The sequence below is a fragment of the Rana temporaria genome, chromosome 3 (genome assembly GCF_905171775.1).
Source record: "Rana temporaria chromosome 3, aRanTem1.1, whole genome shotgun sequence".
NCBI classification, from domain to species: Eukaryota; Metazoa; Chordata; class Amphibia; order Anura; family Ranidae; genus Rana; species Rana temporaria.
This window is the reverse complement of record NC_053491.1, coordinates 267,658,044-267,673,116: the sequence shown is the minus strand read 5'-3', so window position 1 is coordinate 267,673,116 and position 15,073 is coordinate 267,658,044. Positions and strand designations below refer to the sequence as shown.

The window sequence follows — 15,073 nt, the reverse complement described above, 5'->3', positions numbered from 1 at the left end:
GGAAGATCTAATTACTCTGTCTTGCCCAGCTCCTTCGCCCAACCTTTCTATCCAAAAGTCATCCAAACTATGCTAAAAGTATTTTTCAAACCCTTATTTCCACAGTAGAGGCCAAATGTAGAGCATGCAATGGAACACATAGGCTACACTACACCTCACACAGCACACCTGCAAAGAAAGAAGCACTCCGGATGAGGCGGAGCGGGCCCTGCTCAGAGAATGCCCGCCTGGGGCTGCAGAGCTGAGACAGACCTAAAGGTTCAAATGCAGAATACATATGGAAGAGAATACAGTTAAAAGAAGTACAACAGCATGGAGAGAAAATAAAAAGTTCAGGGGAAAACACAGGCCGTGGACAGTCATTTGATTTAAGTGGAACTCCAGGCAACCTACTAAGAACAAACTGCTTTGTAGCATCCTGAATTTCTTACCTGTTTATTGGACATTAGTTAAAGGATAGAACACAGCAGAAATGGGAAATAACTGTCAACTTGCCTGTCTATTTAGAGTGGGCAGAGGTATGTGAACTACACGTCTGTCTTAACATTTTCACACGTTTTGGCGGATAAAACTGTATTTAAACTCTAAATTTAGCAGTTATTCCAAAGATCTGCTTTAAGATGCAAGCGAGGACAAATTTGCTACATAAAATTCAGAAACGGTTTATGATTTATGAAAAAAAAAAGGAAGGGAAAATGAAGTTGCTACCCAAAGCAGCAATGTTCTGTTGTTCCTTTTGTCAGTTCAGATTGTAGAATGAAAGTTGAAACTTGATTGGTTGCTGAGAGTAATAACTTTATTGTTCGTTGCACTAGTTTTCATAAATCAAAGTAAAAGACTAAAAAAAAATTATAATAAAAAAAAAATAATAAAAAAAAAAATAGCATTCACAAATCTTTAACAAAAGCATACTGTAAGTGTCTCATTGACTCCTCTAAAAAGAGCTGCCACTTTTCCGCTGATGGGACATAAAACCGGGCAATTTTATTGAGATCCTAAAATTAAAATTTTTGCCTGAAGTTCCACTTTAACAAATCCCGATAGCTGCTCAAGTTGAGCTTTGCTTTTCCTATGTGAATTGTAAATTGGATAGAAAGAAAGCTCCTCTTTGATAGAAAATACACTCCACTTCTAATAACTCAAATTTCTTTACTAAACAAAAATAGATCTACAAAAATAGATCACGAAAATGCATGAACATCTTGCTCACTCACATGATTTTAATAATATGCAAAGTGCAAATAGAGTAGTAACCGGTGACATTTGGATTTTAACATTTAATATAACCAGCCAATAGAAAAATGACTGATGGTTAGCACAGGTTGCTGCACTCTGCACATTATTCTTTATACTAAATAAAACCACTACAGTAAAACCTTGGGTTGAGAGTAACTTGGTTTGAGAGCGTTTTGCAAGATAAGCAAAATGTTTTAATACATTTTTCCTCGATATACAAGCAATGTCTTGATATAAGAGTAGCGTCATGTCACAACCGAGTATAAAATAGAAGAGAGGTGCCTCTAAGTGTAGCAATATGGTTACATTTATTGAAGGTACAACATTTAGCAATTTATTGCTACACTTAGAGGTGTTTCTCTTCTCTCTTATACCCTGTAAAAAAATTGCTTTGATATACAAGTGCTTTGGATTACAAGCATGTTACTGGAACGAATTATGCTCACAATCCAAGGTTTTACTGTATTAATCCGCTGAATTAAACAAATGGCCAACCCATATAAACTGCTTGTATACAGATTTAAAAAAATAAATAAACTACACACATCAATAAAATAAATACATTTGTATCAGTAAATTGAGTGTGAGGGAGATGGCAGCAAAACAGATCCAGTATAAATTCAATCCTGATAAATGAAATATACTGTAAACAAACATTCATTACAGGTTAAACCCTATATGCTTTTCTGAAGTAATGGCTATGCTTTCTAAACGGCTTATTCTGATTTACAAAAATAAAATATATTTAATTTCTTAAAAAGCCTAACACAATGGTCAAAATATTTTTTTTGTATAACAACGTTATATACAGTACATACAAATCTGCAACATGCAGCACAAAAAAAAAGCATGTGTAGAAGTAAACCGAATACAACCGAGACTTAAATCGAGTCAAGTAGATCCAGAAAAGCAAATTAACACATTAGAACAAGAATGAATTTTCACATAAATAAAATAAACAGCAGAATTATTGAGGGAAATTGTGATGGGTCAACTTGATACATTTTTCCCCATTGTAAACCATTTTTAGTGTTCTCTTTTTACTATATGTATATAATTTGTGCCATATTAACCGTTTAATTGTAAAACACAGGCTTCCAAAAGAATTGTGGGTTTGCTAAAGACACAGGACAGCAGAGGTAGCTCTTTTTAAGACACATTTAAATATCTCGCATTAAATCTTCCCACTTATAACTTCAGGGGGTGCAACTTGTAGGTCGCAGACACATTGGAGGGAGACACTTTCCCATGGCTGTGTGTTCTTATAGCATGAAGTTGTGTCAAAGACCCTCTCGCACTATGCGTTACTGAATGCTGCATGTGATTAGGGAGTTCATAGGGAAACAAAATGTATATTAAAAGAAAAAAAAAAGCTAGCCATACACTAATAGATTTCTATTTAACAGTGTCCTGAGCCTCCATTCCTGCTGGGCTAAATAAATAAAAGCCGATCATTGTAAAAAAAAAAACGAATGAAGCCATTATATCTAAGAATTGGTTAGATACAATCCCAAAAATATTTGCTTTTGGACTCAAGGCACCTTGCACACGTGCGTCATAATTTAGTGATGTTTACTCAGGAACTTGTGATGCCTATGTACAAGAGGCCAAAAACTGTGCAAAGATCTCAGTAAAGTTGAGTATAAGCGAGTTAAGGTGTGTAAGCTAATGGAGCAGTACAATTTTTCTTCAGTGCCAGTATTGTAATCTTCTCATTTATACTTATAATGCCCATGTGTAAGTGGCCAAAACAAGTAAACATGCAAGTAAATTACTGCACTCAAAAGAAAAAAAAAATCTATTTTCGTTTTACTGCTCTGTACTCATCACTGTATTACATTTACGCAGCTATGTGCAATGTCCCATAGGCAACAATGCATTTAATTTCAGATCAGTAAAAAAAATGATTTTTTTTTTACTCGTGTGTTCAACAGGCCTAAAACTGCTTATAGGGTTCATTTTTAGGACCACCACTTTCGTTCACACCAGTGTGTTTTTTTCTCTTTAATGACCAACAATGAAAGTTACACAAACTGTTTTGGGATCATGAGCTTCTAATTTTCATTGAGAAACGCACTTGAACAGGCATGAGCAGACTCCTTCTGGAAGTCAGATTGTAAGGGAAAGCCCCTCACTCACGTAAGCCACTTTCTACTCGATTACATGAAAAAAATAAGTAAAATAGACTTAAATTTGCCCAAAGGTGGACTGTTCTTTTAATGCAATGCTGTGATGCAAAAAATAGAAGCTGCCAATGATAACCTTCTCCTTACATTGCCATTTGGCTGTTCTATATTAATGCTTTGATTCACTTACCCAGCAACAAGCATGCAGATCAGGAAAGTTGAATAAAAAGCAGACGACTGCATACTGGCCCTGGGATAAGGCAACCAGAATGACAGCAGCAAACTATCATTTTCAGGTTTCCAATGGCAGCTTGCATGTTTCTCTCATGACAAGTCAGTATGGTGTTTTAAGCCACATTTATGTAAAATGTAATTATGACCATTAGATGACATTACTCTATAATATTACCTATGTTTCCAAGGAGACCGTTCATAATGCTGCTGTTCTCAGTTTTTAATGTGTTGTTGTCATGGCTTATGTACTCAAGGCTGTCTTGTAATCTGTAGTTGAAAAAACATGAAAAACAGTTATAATTACTTTCAAGGTGACACCCACAAAGTCGTCCATAGTGCTACCTTTTGGTAATCTCACATTTGATACCTAAACTTAACTTACTATGGGGGCATATTATTTAAAAGATTTATATAGGGTATTGTGCAAAATCTGTCGATGAGTAACAGCAGATCAGAAACTCTCCTGCGCAGTTCTGCCTGCTCTACAGTGATAATGGTAAAATCTGACGCATTGCTCTGGGTTTCCTGTACACCAATAAATGTTAAATATACCTGGTAACCTGAGCAGTGGTCATATATACTATGGCTTACTAGGTACAATCTGTTTTGTGCCATACTTTCTATTAACAGAGCAAAGCAGCATAAACAGTTAAACGGCTGATGGCAAAAATGCATTGGAGATGAAAGCTCGAATCTGTGCCAGTGATACCACAGTGGCCTTCACAATAGATAATGACATAATCCAGCAGCTGTTCTTCTCAAAGCAAACAGTCCAGCAGAGCTAAACTCATGCAATCTTGTTCACTAGACATATATAGAATTACTACACCTTTTATTAACTAAGATGCTCCAAGCTGGCCTGTGGATGTGAAAACAAACTCACGTGTTAAGGCTGCCATAGACGCTGCTCCCAGTCCGTGCAGTGAACACTTTGCTCAGCATCAGTTGAGGAGGTGAGCTAGACAAAAGACAAAGAATATTAAACTGACTGTTAAAAAAGGTTTTACCATAATGGAGCAATATTAAACCAGGCACATTTACTGTACTTCTAGATACCAGCAATTAGGCAGACAGTATGAATATATACAAATTTTCTCCATGAAGCAGCAAGCAAAACAAAAGTTACACACAGGAACGATGAACACAAGTATCGTATATACTCGAGTATAAGCCGACCCGAGTATAAGCAGAGGTATCTAATTTTACCCCAAAAAACTGGGAAAACTTATTGACTCGAGTATAAACCTAGGGTGAGAATGCAGCAGCTACTGTAAGCGGAAAAGGTCAACAATGCCCATTTGCACGCCTCACTGTGCCAATTTGCACAACTCACTGTGCCAATTTGCACAACTCACTGTGCCAATTTGCACAACTCACTGTGCCAATTTGCACAACTCACTGTGCCAATTTGCACAACTCACTGTGCCCAACGCCACCTCACTGTGCCCGAGTCAGTGTACCTGAAATTCTTGACAGTCTCCACGCGTCCTTTCATTGTTTAAAAGTCAGTCTCCTCCTGGTCCCGTTCCACGATAGGCGTATCCCAGCAGCCTATCACAGAAGTCTTCTCATTCTCGGACAAGAGAACGTCGGTAATAGGCGGAACACTGAACACAGTGTCTGCTGGGAGAAGCCCATCACGGAAGGGACCAGGGGGAAGCAGCGACATTTAACCACTTCAGCCCCGGATCATTTTGCTGGTCAATGACTGGGCCACTTTTTGCGATTCTGCACTGCGTCGCTTTAACTGACAACTGCGCGGCCGTGCTACGTGGCTCTCAAACAAAATAGGTGTCTTTTTTTCCCACAAATAGAGTTTTCTTTTGGTGGTATTTGATCACCTCTGTGGTTTTTATTTTTTTTTGCGCTATAAAACAGAGCGACAATTTAAAAAAAAAAAAATGAATATGCTTTACTTTTTGCTATAATATCCCCCAAAAATATATATATAAAAAAAAAAAACTTTCCTCAGTTTAGGCCGATACGTATTCTACATATTTTTCGTAAAAAAAAAAAAAAAAAAAAAAAAAAAAAAAAAATAACAAAAAGAATTTTTTTGATTGGTTTGCACAAAAGTTATAGCGTCTACAAAATAGGAGATAGTTTTATGCCATTTTTATAATTTTTTTTTTACTAGTAATGGCGGCGATCTGCGATCTTTATCGGTACTGCGACCTTATGACGGACACTTCGGACACTTGACACATTTTTGGGACCATTGGCATTTTTATAGCGATCAGTGCTATGAAAATGCATTGATTACTGTAAAAATTTCACTGGCAGGGAAGGGGTTAACACTAGGGGGCGTTCAAGGGGTTAATTAAGTTCCCTCATTATGTTCTAACTGAAGGGGGGGTGGGACTGACTAGGGGAAATGACAGATCGCTGTTCATACACTGAATGAACATACGAACAGTAATTTCCCCCCCTGAAAGAACCAGGAGCTGTGTGTTTACCACACACAGCTCCCAGTTCTCGCTCTGTAACGAGCGATCGTGGGTGCCTGGCGGTGATCGCGACCGCCCGGCATCGGGCACAATGCAAAATCAGTTAAATTGGTTAAACAATGGACGCTCGCAGCCCTTTAGGTACACAGACTCAAGTATAAGCTGAGGGGTGCATTTTCAGCTTTAAAAAAAAGGGCTGAAAAACTGAGCACCGAGTAGAAAAATGATTACCCGCTTACAAGCATGAGGTCTCCCACTAAAATTTAAAGGGGATTCCGTAGGGAGAGAAGGGTGTCTTTGATCTTTATTTGTTAACGTCAGTTTAAGCTACCAAGCTATAAAATCACTTTCTAGTTGGGGCGTGGAATAAGGAGAAATAAGGAGAAAATATAAATATTTGAAAACGAATCTAAGGTTTAATTCACACAAACACAACTCCAAAGTCACATGATTTCCAGTGCGACTTTGACCTGACTTTATACTCAGTGGATCTAAAATCGGATCAAAAGTCGCACCAAAAGTAGTGCAGGCACTTTTTCAAAAACAAATCGCTGCAATCAAGTCGTACCAATCTGAATGGGTTTACGAAGAGTTTTATCTACCGATTCCGATAAAAAAAGGTCTAGAGTTAAGCTAGCTTTCTCAAGTTGTGTTTAATGTTGCGGTGTAGGGCTAGATTGGAATTTATTATGACAGTTAAATTCAGTTTCAAGTTTTTGTTGCAGTTTTTTCTTTTCTTTCTTTTGATGTGATGCTTGACGTAAGCAATACCCTCTAAGGACAGGCTTATGTGCTTCCCATAATGTTAGTGGGGATATATCTGAGGATTATTTTGTAAGTATTCTTTTAGGGCAATTTCTAGGTCTTGAGAGAGTGAAGGGTGCGATAAGAGAGAGTTGTTTATTTGCCACGTTGAGTCTTGTGCTTTTGGAAGTAATGAGTTAAAGGTGGAAATTATAGCGCAATGATCGGTCCATGTCGCATATGTTGCCTATAAGTATGAGGTAGCGACCTTCTGGTTCTTTGATTTCTGTTTCTAGGGAAAAGGGTGTAGTTTTGGTGAAATGCTATTAACACTCCTCTGTGTTTGGACTTAGCTGAGGCTGTATAAACCTGGGGGTAGCTTGCACCAAAATATTTAGGGGTGGAGGATTCAGTGAAATGAGTCTCCTGGAGGCAGACTATGTGTGCTTTTGATGCTGAAAGTGACCTGAAAACTTTAGTACATTTATGAGGCATGTTTAGACCTTGTGTATTTAGGGTAAGTACATTCAAGGGAGCCATATAAGAGTAACAGTACATATCAAATGTAAATTGTGGTACTAGACAAAACCAGGAGTAAGGGAGGAAAATGGGTAAAGAATAAGTAAAATAGGATAGAAGAAAAAAAAAAAGGAGATGATAGACAGTAATCTAATTAGATTGAGATGGTTGAAATCCATAGCAAGAAATAAAATGTAGGCTTTCTGAGCTCAAAAATGACAGGAGCTCAGAGGCACAAAGTCTGTCTGAGGAGGCCCCTACACTATAACTACAGTGAGGGAGAGTCATAGGACAGAAAAATGAGAGGCGCAGTGACCTCTTCTCGGCTTCTCAACGGTCAAAATGTATTCAAGAATAAGGAAAAAAAAATATTAAACGGAGACAACCAGACTTGGCAAGGTAACCAGCTACAAACATGTATTTAATTATGGACTAGTTATTCTTCAATTAAGAACATAAGATAAACAATTAACCTTATAAATTTCAAAGCTAGAAATGGCATATTTCAATTCGATTATGATCATAGGACTGATACACCTCGGGGCTGCTGTAAGTGCGGAAAATAATTAAGTATTCACTCTGTAGGAAAGGAATAGGGTTAATAACAAGAATATTAGTTTAAAGCGGGAGTTCACCCATAAATTTTTTTTTACCCTTAGATTGATGCTCATTTTGTCTAGGGGAATCGGCTAGTTGTTTTAAAATCGAAGCTATACTTACTGTTGTAGAGAGCGATCTTCTCCGCCGCTTCCGGGTATGGTCTTCGGGACTGGGCGTTCCTATTTTGATTGACAGGCTTCCGATGGTCGCATCCATCGCATCACAAGTAGCCGAAAGAAGCCGAACGTCGGCGTGGCTCTATACGGCGCCTGCGCACCGACGTTCGGCTACTTTCGGAAAATCGTGACGCGACCGTCGGAAGCCTGTCAATCAAGAAGGAACGCCCAGTGCCAAAGACCATACCCGGAAGCGGCGGAGAAGATGTATCTCTAAAACGGTAAGTACTGCTTTGTTTTTAAAAAAAACTAGCCGATTCCCCTAGACAAAATGAGCATGAATCTAATCTTAAACTACCGCTTTAAATACACAAAACCTTGGAGATACAACTTCTGTCTCTGCTTAGTGTATGACAGGGAGGAAAGGACGGGGAGGAAAGGAAAGGGGGAAGGAAGGGGGTGGGTGGAGGGAGGGGGTAGAGGTAGTTATAGGAGAAGGGGGAGAGACAGGATGTTACAATGAAGAGAGACTTATGAGAGTATAACAAGGCGATATGGCAGAGCGATTTTAAGTGTATTGATACTTCTCTTCTATGAGTAGGAAAAATGTGAATGAATTAAGGCATGGCTAAATTAACCATGGAGTTTGGAGGACACACAAAGTGAGTTACTCAGTCAAGTCAGACCATTGTGTCCTGCTGGTCAGAAACTGGAGGATTGAAAAGGCCTCTCTTTGGGGTAGCCTGTCTGTTTCCATCAGGTTCAGGGATTGATGAATGTGGAGGAGAGTCAGAAAGGGCACGGCGTCGCGTAATTAAAGATTACTTATTATAAAGCTGAAGTTTTTGTGTTCTTTATTTCGGTAGTGGTTTTGCTGGAGTATTTGGCTCCTTGATAAGTGAACCTAAATGAAAATGGAAATCCCCATTGATATGGGATGAGTTGGAGATTTAGGAGCAAAGGTTTCATCTCACGACGTTTAGCTACTGTAATGGGAGATAAATCCGCCACAATTTGGTATGTATGTGCTTGGAAAGTAAGATTCTTTCAGTCTAGCTGCAGCCATAATTTGATCTTTGGTGCGGAAAAAGTGGAACTTAGCAATTATATCGCGAGGGGTGCCGTCAGCTTTGCGTGGCCCTAAAGCTCTGTGGATTCTATCCATTTCCAATCTTTCTATAGGAATTTATGGCGTTCTTGAAAGAGGGCTGTCAGACGATTGGAGGTCAATGATTGACTCTGGAATACCTCTTATACAGAGATTTGAACGGCAAGCCCTGTTCTCAAAATCCTCCAAACGGGCTTGCATTGGTGCATTTTTTTCTTTTAGCATTTCAAATTCATTGTCATGGGTTGCTATGATAGTTTCAATATCATCCATCCTGTATTCAAGGTCCGCAGTGTGCTGACCTATGTCTCTGATTTCTTTAGTCAGAGTCTCAGTAATATGTTCAGAGGACACTTTCAAAGCTTTTTGAAACATTTTCTCCATTTGTTTCAATATTTTAGATTGTAATGTATCAGTTTGTTTTGACTGGCTTATGGCACTGTGTTCATCATCAGTATCTAAGAAATCCTGTGATAAGTGCTGTTTCTTGTCAGATCGGGGTTTGACTGCCTGAGGAGAATTTGACAGTGCCATTTTCATATTCCCTTTGAGCGGCTTTTCTTTGAGGGTTTTAGCTGCGGTTTTTCCACGGGTTACTCCAAAAACCATATTGTTTTGATCCCCGGGCTCTAGGGAGTGATTTGGAGTAATTTATTTTGTAGTTACCCTGCCATTCGAGCGTATGTGAGAGCCGTTAAGAGCCGTTAAGAGCCGAGAAGGACAGAGCTTCAGCAGGACACGTCCATCGCCGGCCACTCCCTCAGAAGAACTGACAGCCAAGAATTTTTACCATTACTTTAGCTTCCCTCGACTGCATGCTTATTCTCCAACACAGACTGGGAAATTACCGAAACCAACGAGTCACCTTATCAGCCAGGAACTAACATTTTAATAGGGAATTCAGTAATGGCAGTCCCAAATTTCATTTGGAAAAAGTTCCCTTTGAATTGAACCCTCAGGAAACCATTATGAATTCCTATTTTGTAGAGATGCACTGAAAGTTTGGCGGCCGAAATTTTTTTTTTTTTAGAAAATGTTTTTGGCATATTGCCGAAAAGGAAATATTGCCGATAATGTAGCCGAAAATGGGGCGGGCCGGGGGTGTCATCATGGCATGCCCCAGTCCTCACCTCCCTCCTCCCTCCCACAGAGCGGCAATTGCCATGCATCAAAGAGATGAATTGCACTGGCCGCAGTAACAATGTGACAGACTGAATCAGTGTGACGGATCACAGGAGGCGGGACATTGTTACTGCGACCCAGGCAATTTAAATACAGCTCTGACACATGGAGATCGCCGCTCTGATCTTGGCACTGGCAGGCTGCGTGACCGACACTGGTGAGGCTGCATTGATCGCCTGTATCATGCCTGCAGTCTCTGACAATTTTTTTCACTGCTGCAGCCAAGTGGAACTTACAGATTATGTTCACATGAGTCTTCAAAATACAAACACAGTGATGCCGAAATTACTGCACGTACCATTTGTCCTGGCTATGTTTACTAGTCTATGCAGCCCACTGCGTAATGTGTATGACTGCAGCATGGAAGAATAAGCTTATTCTGGTGGTCATCCTAACTAATGGATTGGATGTTTCTGCTTCTCTGTAATCAGAGACATTCTGGAAATAACATTTCTATATAGATAATTGCAGCCTTCATTGGATTCACTATGGCAAATTTAGAAGGCAATAAGGGAGGGAGGTAAAAGGCAGTTTAGCTTGTAAACCACACAGTGTAATGACAGACATTACTGTGACGAACCCAGGATTATATCCACCGTCAATGCTTCCTCTGTCCAGAACCAGCACTATCCAAAATGCTTTAACCCACCCAGTCACCAGCCGCAACACAGTGTAGAGTGGCAAACAACAAACTGATTTATTATCACACATGGACACAGCAGACAAATAATTCAGAGACTCTTTCCCCCCACCCTTGGGAAACAGAGCGGGTTAAACTTTCCAATGACAATAGACACACAGGTCAGGTGTGTTCAAACTTCTCATCAGTAAACCGTATTAGCAGGGGGGCTGCTGGAGGAATCCCCCTCCCTCTTTCTTCACAGCAAACACACTTACACATCCCATAATATGTGAGGCAGACAGCCACAATAGAACAATAGAATACAGTAACAACCCAAACGATCACAGCAAAGAGTACACAACAGCATGAGACAACACACAATATATACAACATTGAGTCTGACTAGCACAGATCATAGTGGGGTTCTCATTCACCCTGTGCCCCAATTAGAGACACAGGGTGATTTACACATAAGAGGGTCCAGGGAAGCTGGACACAGAGTTTCCAGAGCACTCCAAGGTAAGCAGAGTTGCACAAACCCCCCACCCAAAGTGACCCCTGTCACAATTACATATAAACCTAGATTGATGTAGATGGGTAATATATATGGTCCTTTACAGGCCAGTTAGAGTTAGCACAGACAGGTGATGGCGGTACATGGTTAAACAAACTGAAAAATGCTACTCTAATAATATTCATAACACAAACCACCTTTTGAAAAGAATGGTGCTACAGAACACACAATATTTATATTGTAAGGTCTTTAAACAACAGATAAAAGTAGTATAGCTCTAAAAGCCTACCGTATCTGATGAATTTTTAGGGTGGAGCCTTTGTAGCTCATGGCCACAGAACCAAACATCATTTCTCCAAGCATGTTGCAATCCGAAGAACATCGAGAACTCTATAAATTGAACGAGACGTAGGATTACAGTTTTTTTTTTAGTTTTACAAAAATCAAGCTGTCTTATACAAATATTTTGCACTTTATAGCCTCGCAAAATGTCCCACTTAATTTCCATGCGCATTCAAGCCCAACGTTTCTATTATATTATCCTGAACCCATGCAGGCAATGAGAGAACATGCACACTCCATGCAGGTATTGTCCCAGTAGGGATAAGGGATAAGAACCAATGAACCATTAGATTCAATTGTTGTGAACAGAGGTGCCAACCAAAAATAATCTGGCAAGTATTAAACTTTACAAACCCATATAAAACTGTTAAAACAATAGAACAGTAAAAAGAAAGGTATTTGATAGAAGTGTTAAGAACCCTTATTGAACAAAATGCAATTGTGCAAAGAAACACATAGCATTAAAGTATAACTTTAGTCAAAACAGTTTTCTTCATTTTGGTTAGAGCAGGGGAAATTTCCCTTCACTTCCTGTCCCATAGCCAAACAGGAAGTCAGAGGAAATCCCTACAACAGGGGAATATCTTGGGGACCACCAAGTCAAGAGAACTAGTGTCCCTCTGGGATATTTCCTTTCTATTGCTTTTCTGGGGACAACCAACAATTTGGTATTTTCTTTTACTTTCACTGATAACGGTAAACAGGGCAAATAGAGAGGGTGGATCTCCCTAATGGGGACCACAAAGTGACAGGTGTTCCAATACCTCTCCATTTTATTCAAATAATAAAAAAAAAAAGTTACGGTATATTTTAAACAGAACCATTTACTGATGTCGTTAAAGCAAAGGTCTGCCAAAAAAAAAATTAAAAATTAAAAGCCAGCAGCCACAGATACTGCAGCTGCTGGCTTTTAATAAGACACTTACCTGTCCTAGAGTCTAGCAATATCGGCACCGCAGCTGATGTTTCCATCAGCTGTCGGGTGCTGCCCCCACAATTGCAGGTAAGGGAACCCAGCAGTGTAGCCTTACAGCTTCACAACAGGAACCCTACTGCGCAAGGCCCCGCAGTGAAATCATGGGCCACGGTGCGGACGACCGAAAGTGGGAACAGAATACCTGTCAGACAGCAGAAACACAGAAGTCGTACACCAATGAGGTCAGATCATATGCAAATGTACAAAAAAATAGGATTTTTTGTACTCACCGTAAAATCCTTTTCTCTGAAGTCCATGGACGGACACAGCTCCTTAAATCTTGACAAGTGGGTTATGTTCCCTGTTTACAGGAGAGGACTAGGCAGAAACATGTTAAATAGTTAAATACATGTTACATTAACAGAGTTGAACAGCCCCGCCCAGGGGGCGGTCCCTCCAGACATAACCCTCCTCACTGCAGCTTGCAGCCTCAGTTCGTAACAAGCAGTACAAACCTAAAAAGGAGGGGTGGGAGCTGTGTCCGTCCATGGACTTCAGAGAAAAGGATTTTACGGTGAGTACAAAAAATCCTATTTTCTCTTATCGTCCATGGACGGACACAGCTCCTTAAATCTTGACAAGTGGGACGTCCCCAAGCAGTGTCAAAAAACGAGGGGTGGGAAATATATCAGTAAAAACAATTTTAACTTCACCCCAAAACAAGCAGAGCTCCTCAACGGAGGAGGTGCAACTTTAAACAGCCGCCGGCAAAAACTAGCGGCTGAAAAAAACATCATAAGATGCACTCACAGCAACCATGTAAATTCTGGAAAAAGCGTGAACGGACGAGCAAATCGCCGCCTCGCACACCTGTGAGACCGACGCATGATGTCGGGAAAAAAAAAAAAAAAAACCCAGGAAGCACCAATTGCCCTGGTCGAAAGTGCCGTGACCGGAAAGGGGGGCCCGCCCTTAGGAGCATAGGCCTGTATGACGGCCTGCCCGATCCACCGAGAAATGGTGGTCGACGAGACCGCCAGGCCCTTTTGTGGACCAGACACCGACACAAAAGAGAGTCAGAAGCTCCGAAATGGAGCCGTAGTAGGCTGGTATACCCGCAAAGCGCGTACCACGCCTAAAGTATGAAAGGCCGAAACCTCCTTCGGAAGAAGGGAAGGTCGCGGGCGCACCATCACCTAATCCTTATGGGGGATCAAGCATGGCGGCTTGCAAGACAAGACCGCCAACTCAGAAACCCCTCTAACAGAGGTAAAGGCCACTAAAGGGGCCACCTTCTGAGATAGTGTCAAGAGAAAATCTCTCTGATGTTTCCAAAAGGAAGGTTCCTGAAGAACCGAGAGCACCAGAGTCAAAACTCATGGGGGAAGAGATGGGCCAAGAGGGGAAAGTATATGACAAACCCCTTGCACACAAAAAAAGGGGACCCACCAGGGAACGGGCCGCAAAAAGGCCACTAAAAGAACACAGCCAAGGCTGAAATCTGCCCCCAAACGGTGCTTTAAGCAATTTTTAGATCCAATCCAAGCTTTAAAAACAGCAGGACCCTGGACATTGAAAGTACGCCCGTGGACGTCACTCCATCCCTTCGCACCAAGAGAGGTGCGACGGTAGATCCTCCGGAAGAAGACTACGGTGCCCTGTTGAGATGACCGAGTCAGACAGACCCTGGTCACCTAAAGTCTGGCTTCCAATAACCATGTTAAGCAAGTCAGTGACTGTACAACAGGAGGAAGTATGGGACCTTGAGACAGGAACCTCCTGCCCTGGCAATCGCCAGGGTGCCTCCGCTACCAGGCGCCCGATATCAGCCAGGGTGCCTCGCCAGGGTGCCTCTCCGCTACCAGGCGCCCGATACCAAGGACGCCGAGATTAATCTGGAGCGATTAGAATCATCGGGATCTCCTCAGCATCCACTCTGTGGAGCGGCCGAGGAAGCAACTACCATGGAGGAATGGCAAAAAATGACCGATACAGACAACACAGGGCCACCAGCGCGACTGACGCGTCTGTACAAGATCACTAGACCTGGCCACTAACTGACACCCTTGCGGCGGAGACAAGCTGCCAGGAGATCCATGCCATGCGAGGCTCACCTCCTGCAAGGGAGCCGAAACACCCCAAGCACAAAGACCAGTCGCCCTGGTCCAGCATCTGGCGACTCCAGTAGTCTGCCTGCCGGCATACCTGATGGTAGACTGAAGCCACGGCCGTGGCGTTGTCCGGCTGAAACCAGATTGGTCGACCACAAGGAGAAGCATAGCCTGATCGCCTAAAATAGTAGGACAATGAACAGTAGACAGCACCTGGTATTCCCAGGCGGTCTTCCACCAGGCACTAGCCAGGCCC

The 15,073-nt window shown here is 41.4% G+C and overlaps 1 protein-coding gene across 2 annotated transcripts in view; it reads right to left on the bottom strand.

The window, feature by feature from the left end:
- FNIP1 (folliculin interacting protein 1) overlaps positions 1–15,073 on the bottom strand; it is a 160,643-nt gene that overhangs the window by 56,760 nt on the left and 88,810 nt on the right. The window contains exons 4-7 of one of the 2 annotated variants that reach the window (XM_040344656.1): positions 11,738–11,838; positions 4,480–4,554; positions 3,772–3,863; positions 169–252 (exon numbers count right to left, since the gene is read on the bottom strand). In XM_040344656.1, the coding sequence (XP_040200590.1) occupies positions 169–252; positions 3,772–3,863; positions 4,480–4,554; positions 11,738–11,838 (352 nt within the window). The remainder of the gene's footprint in view (positions 1–168; positions 253–3,771; positions 3,864–4,479; positions 4,555–11,737; positions 11,839–15,073) is intronic. The other variant, XM_040344657.1, reaches the window with a different exon arrangement.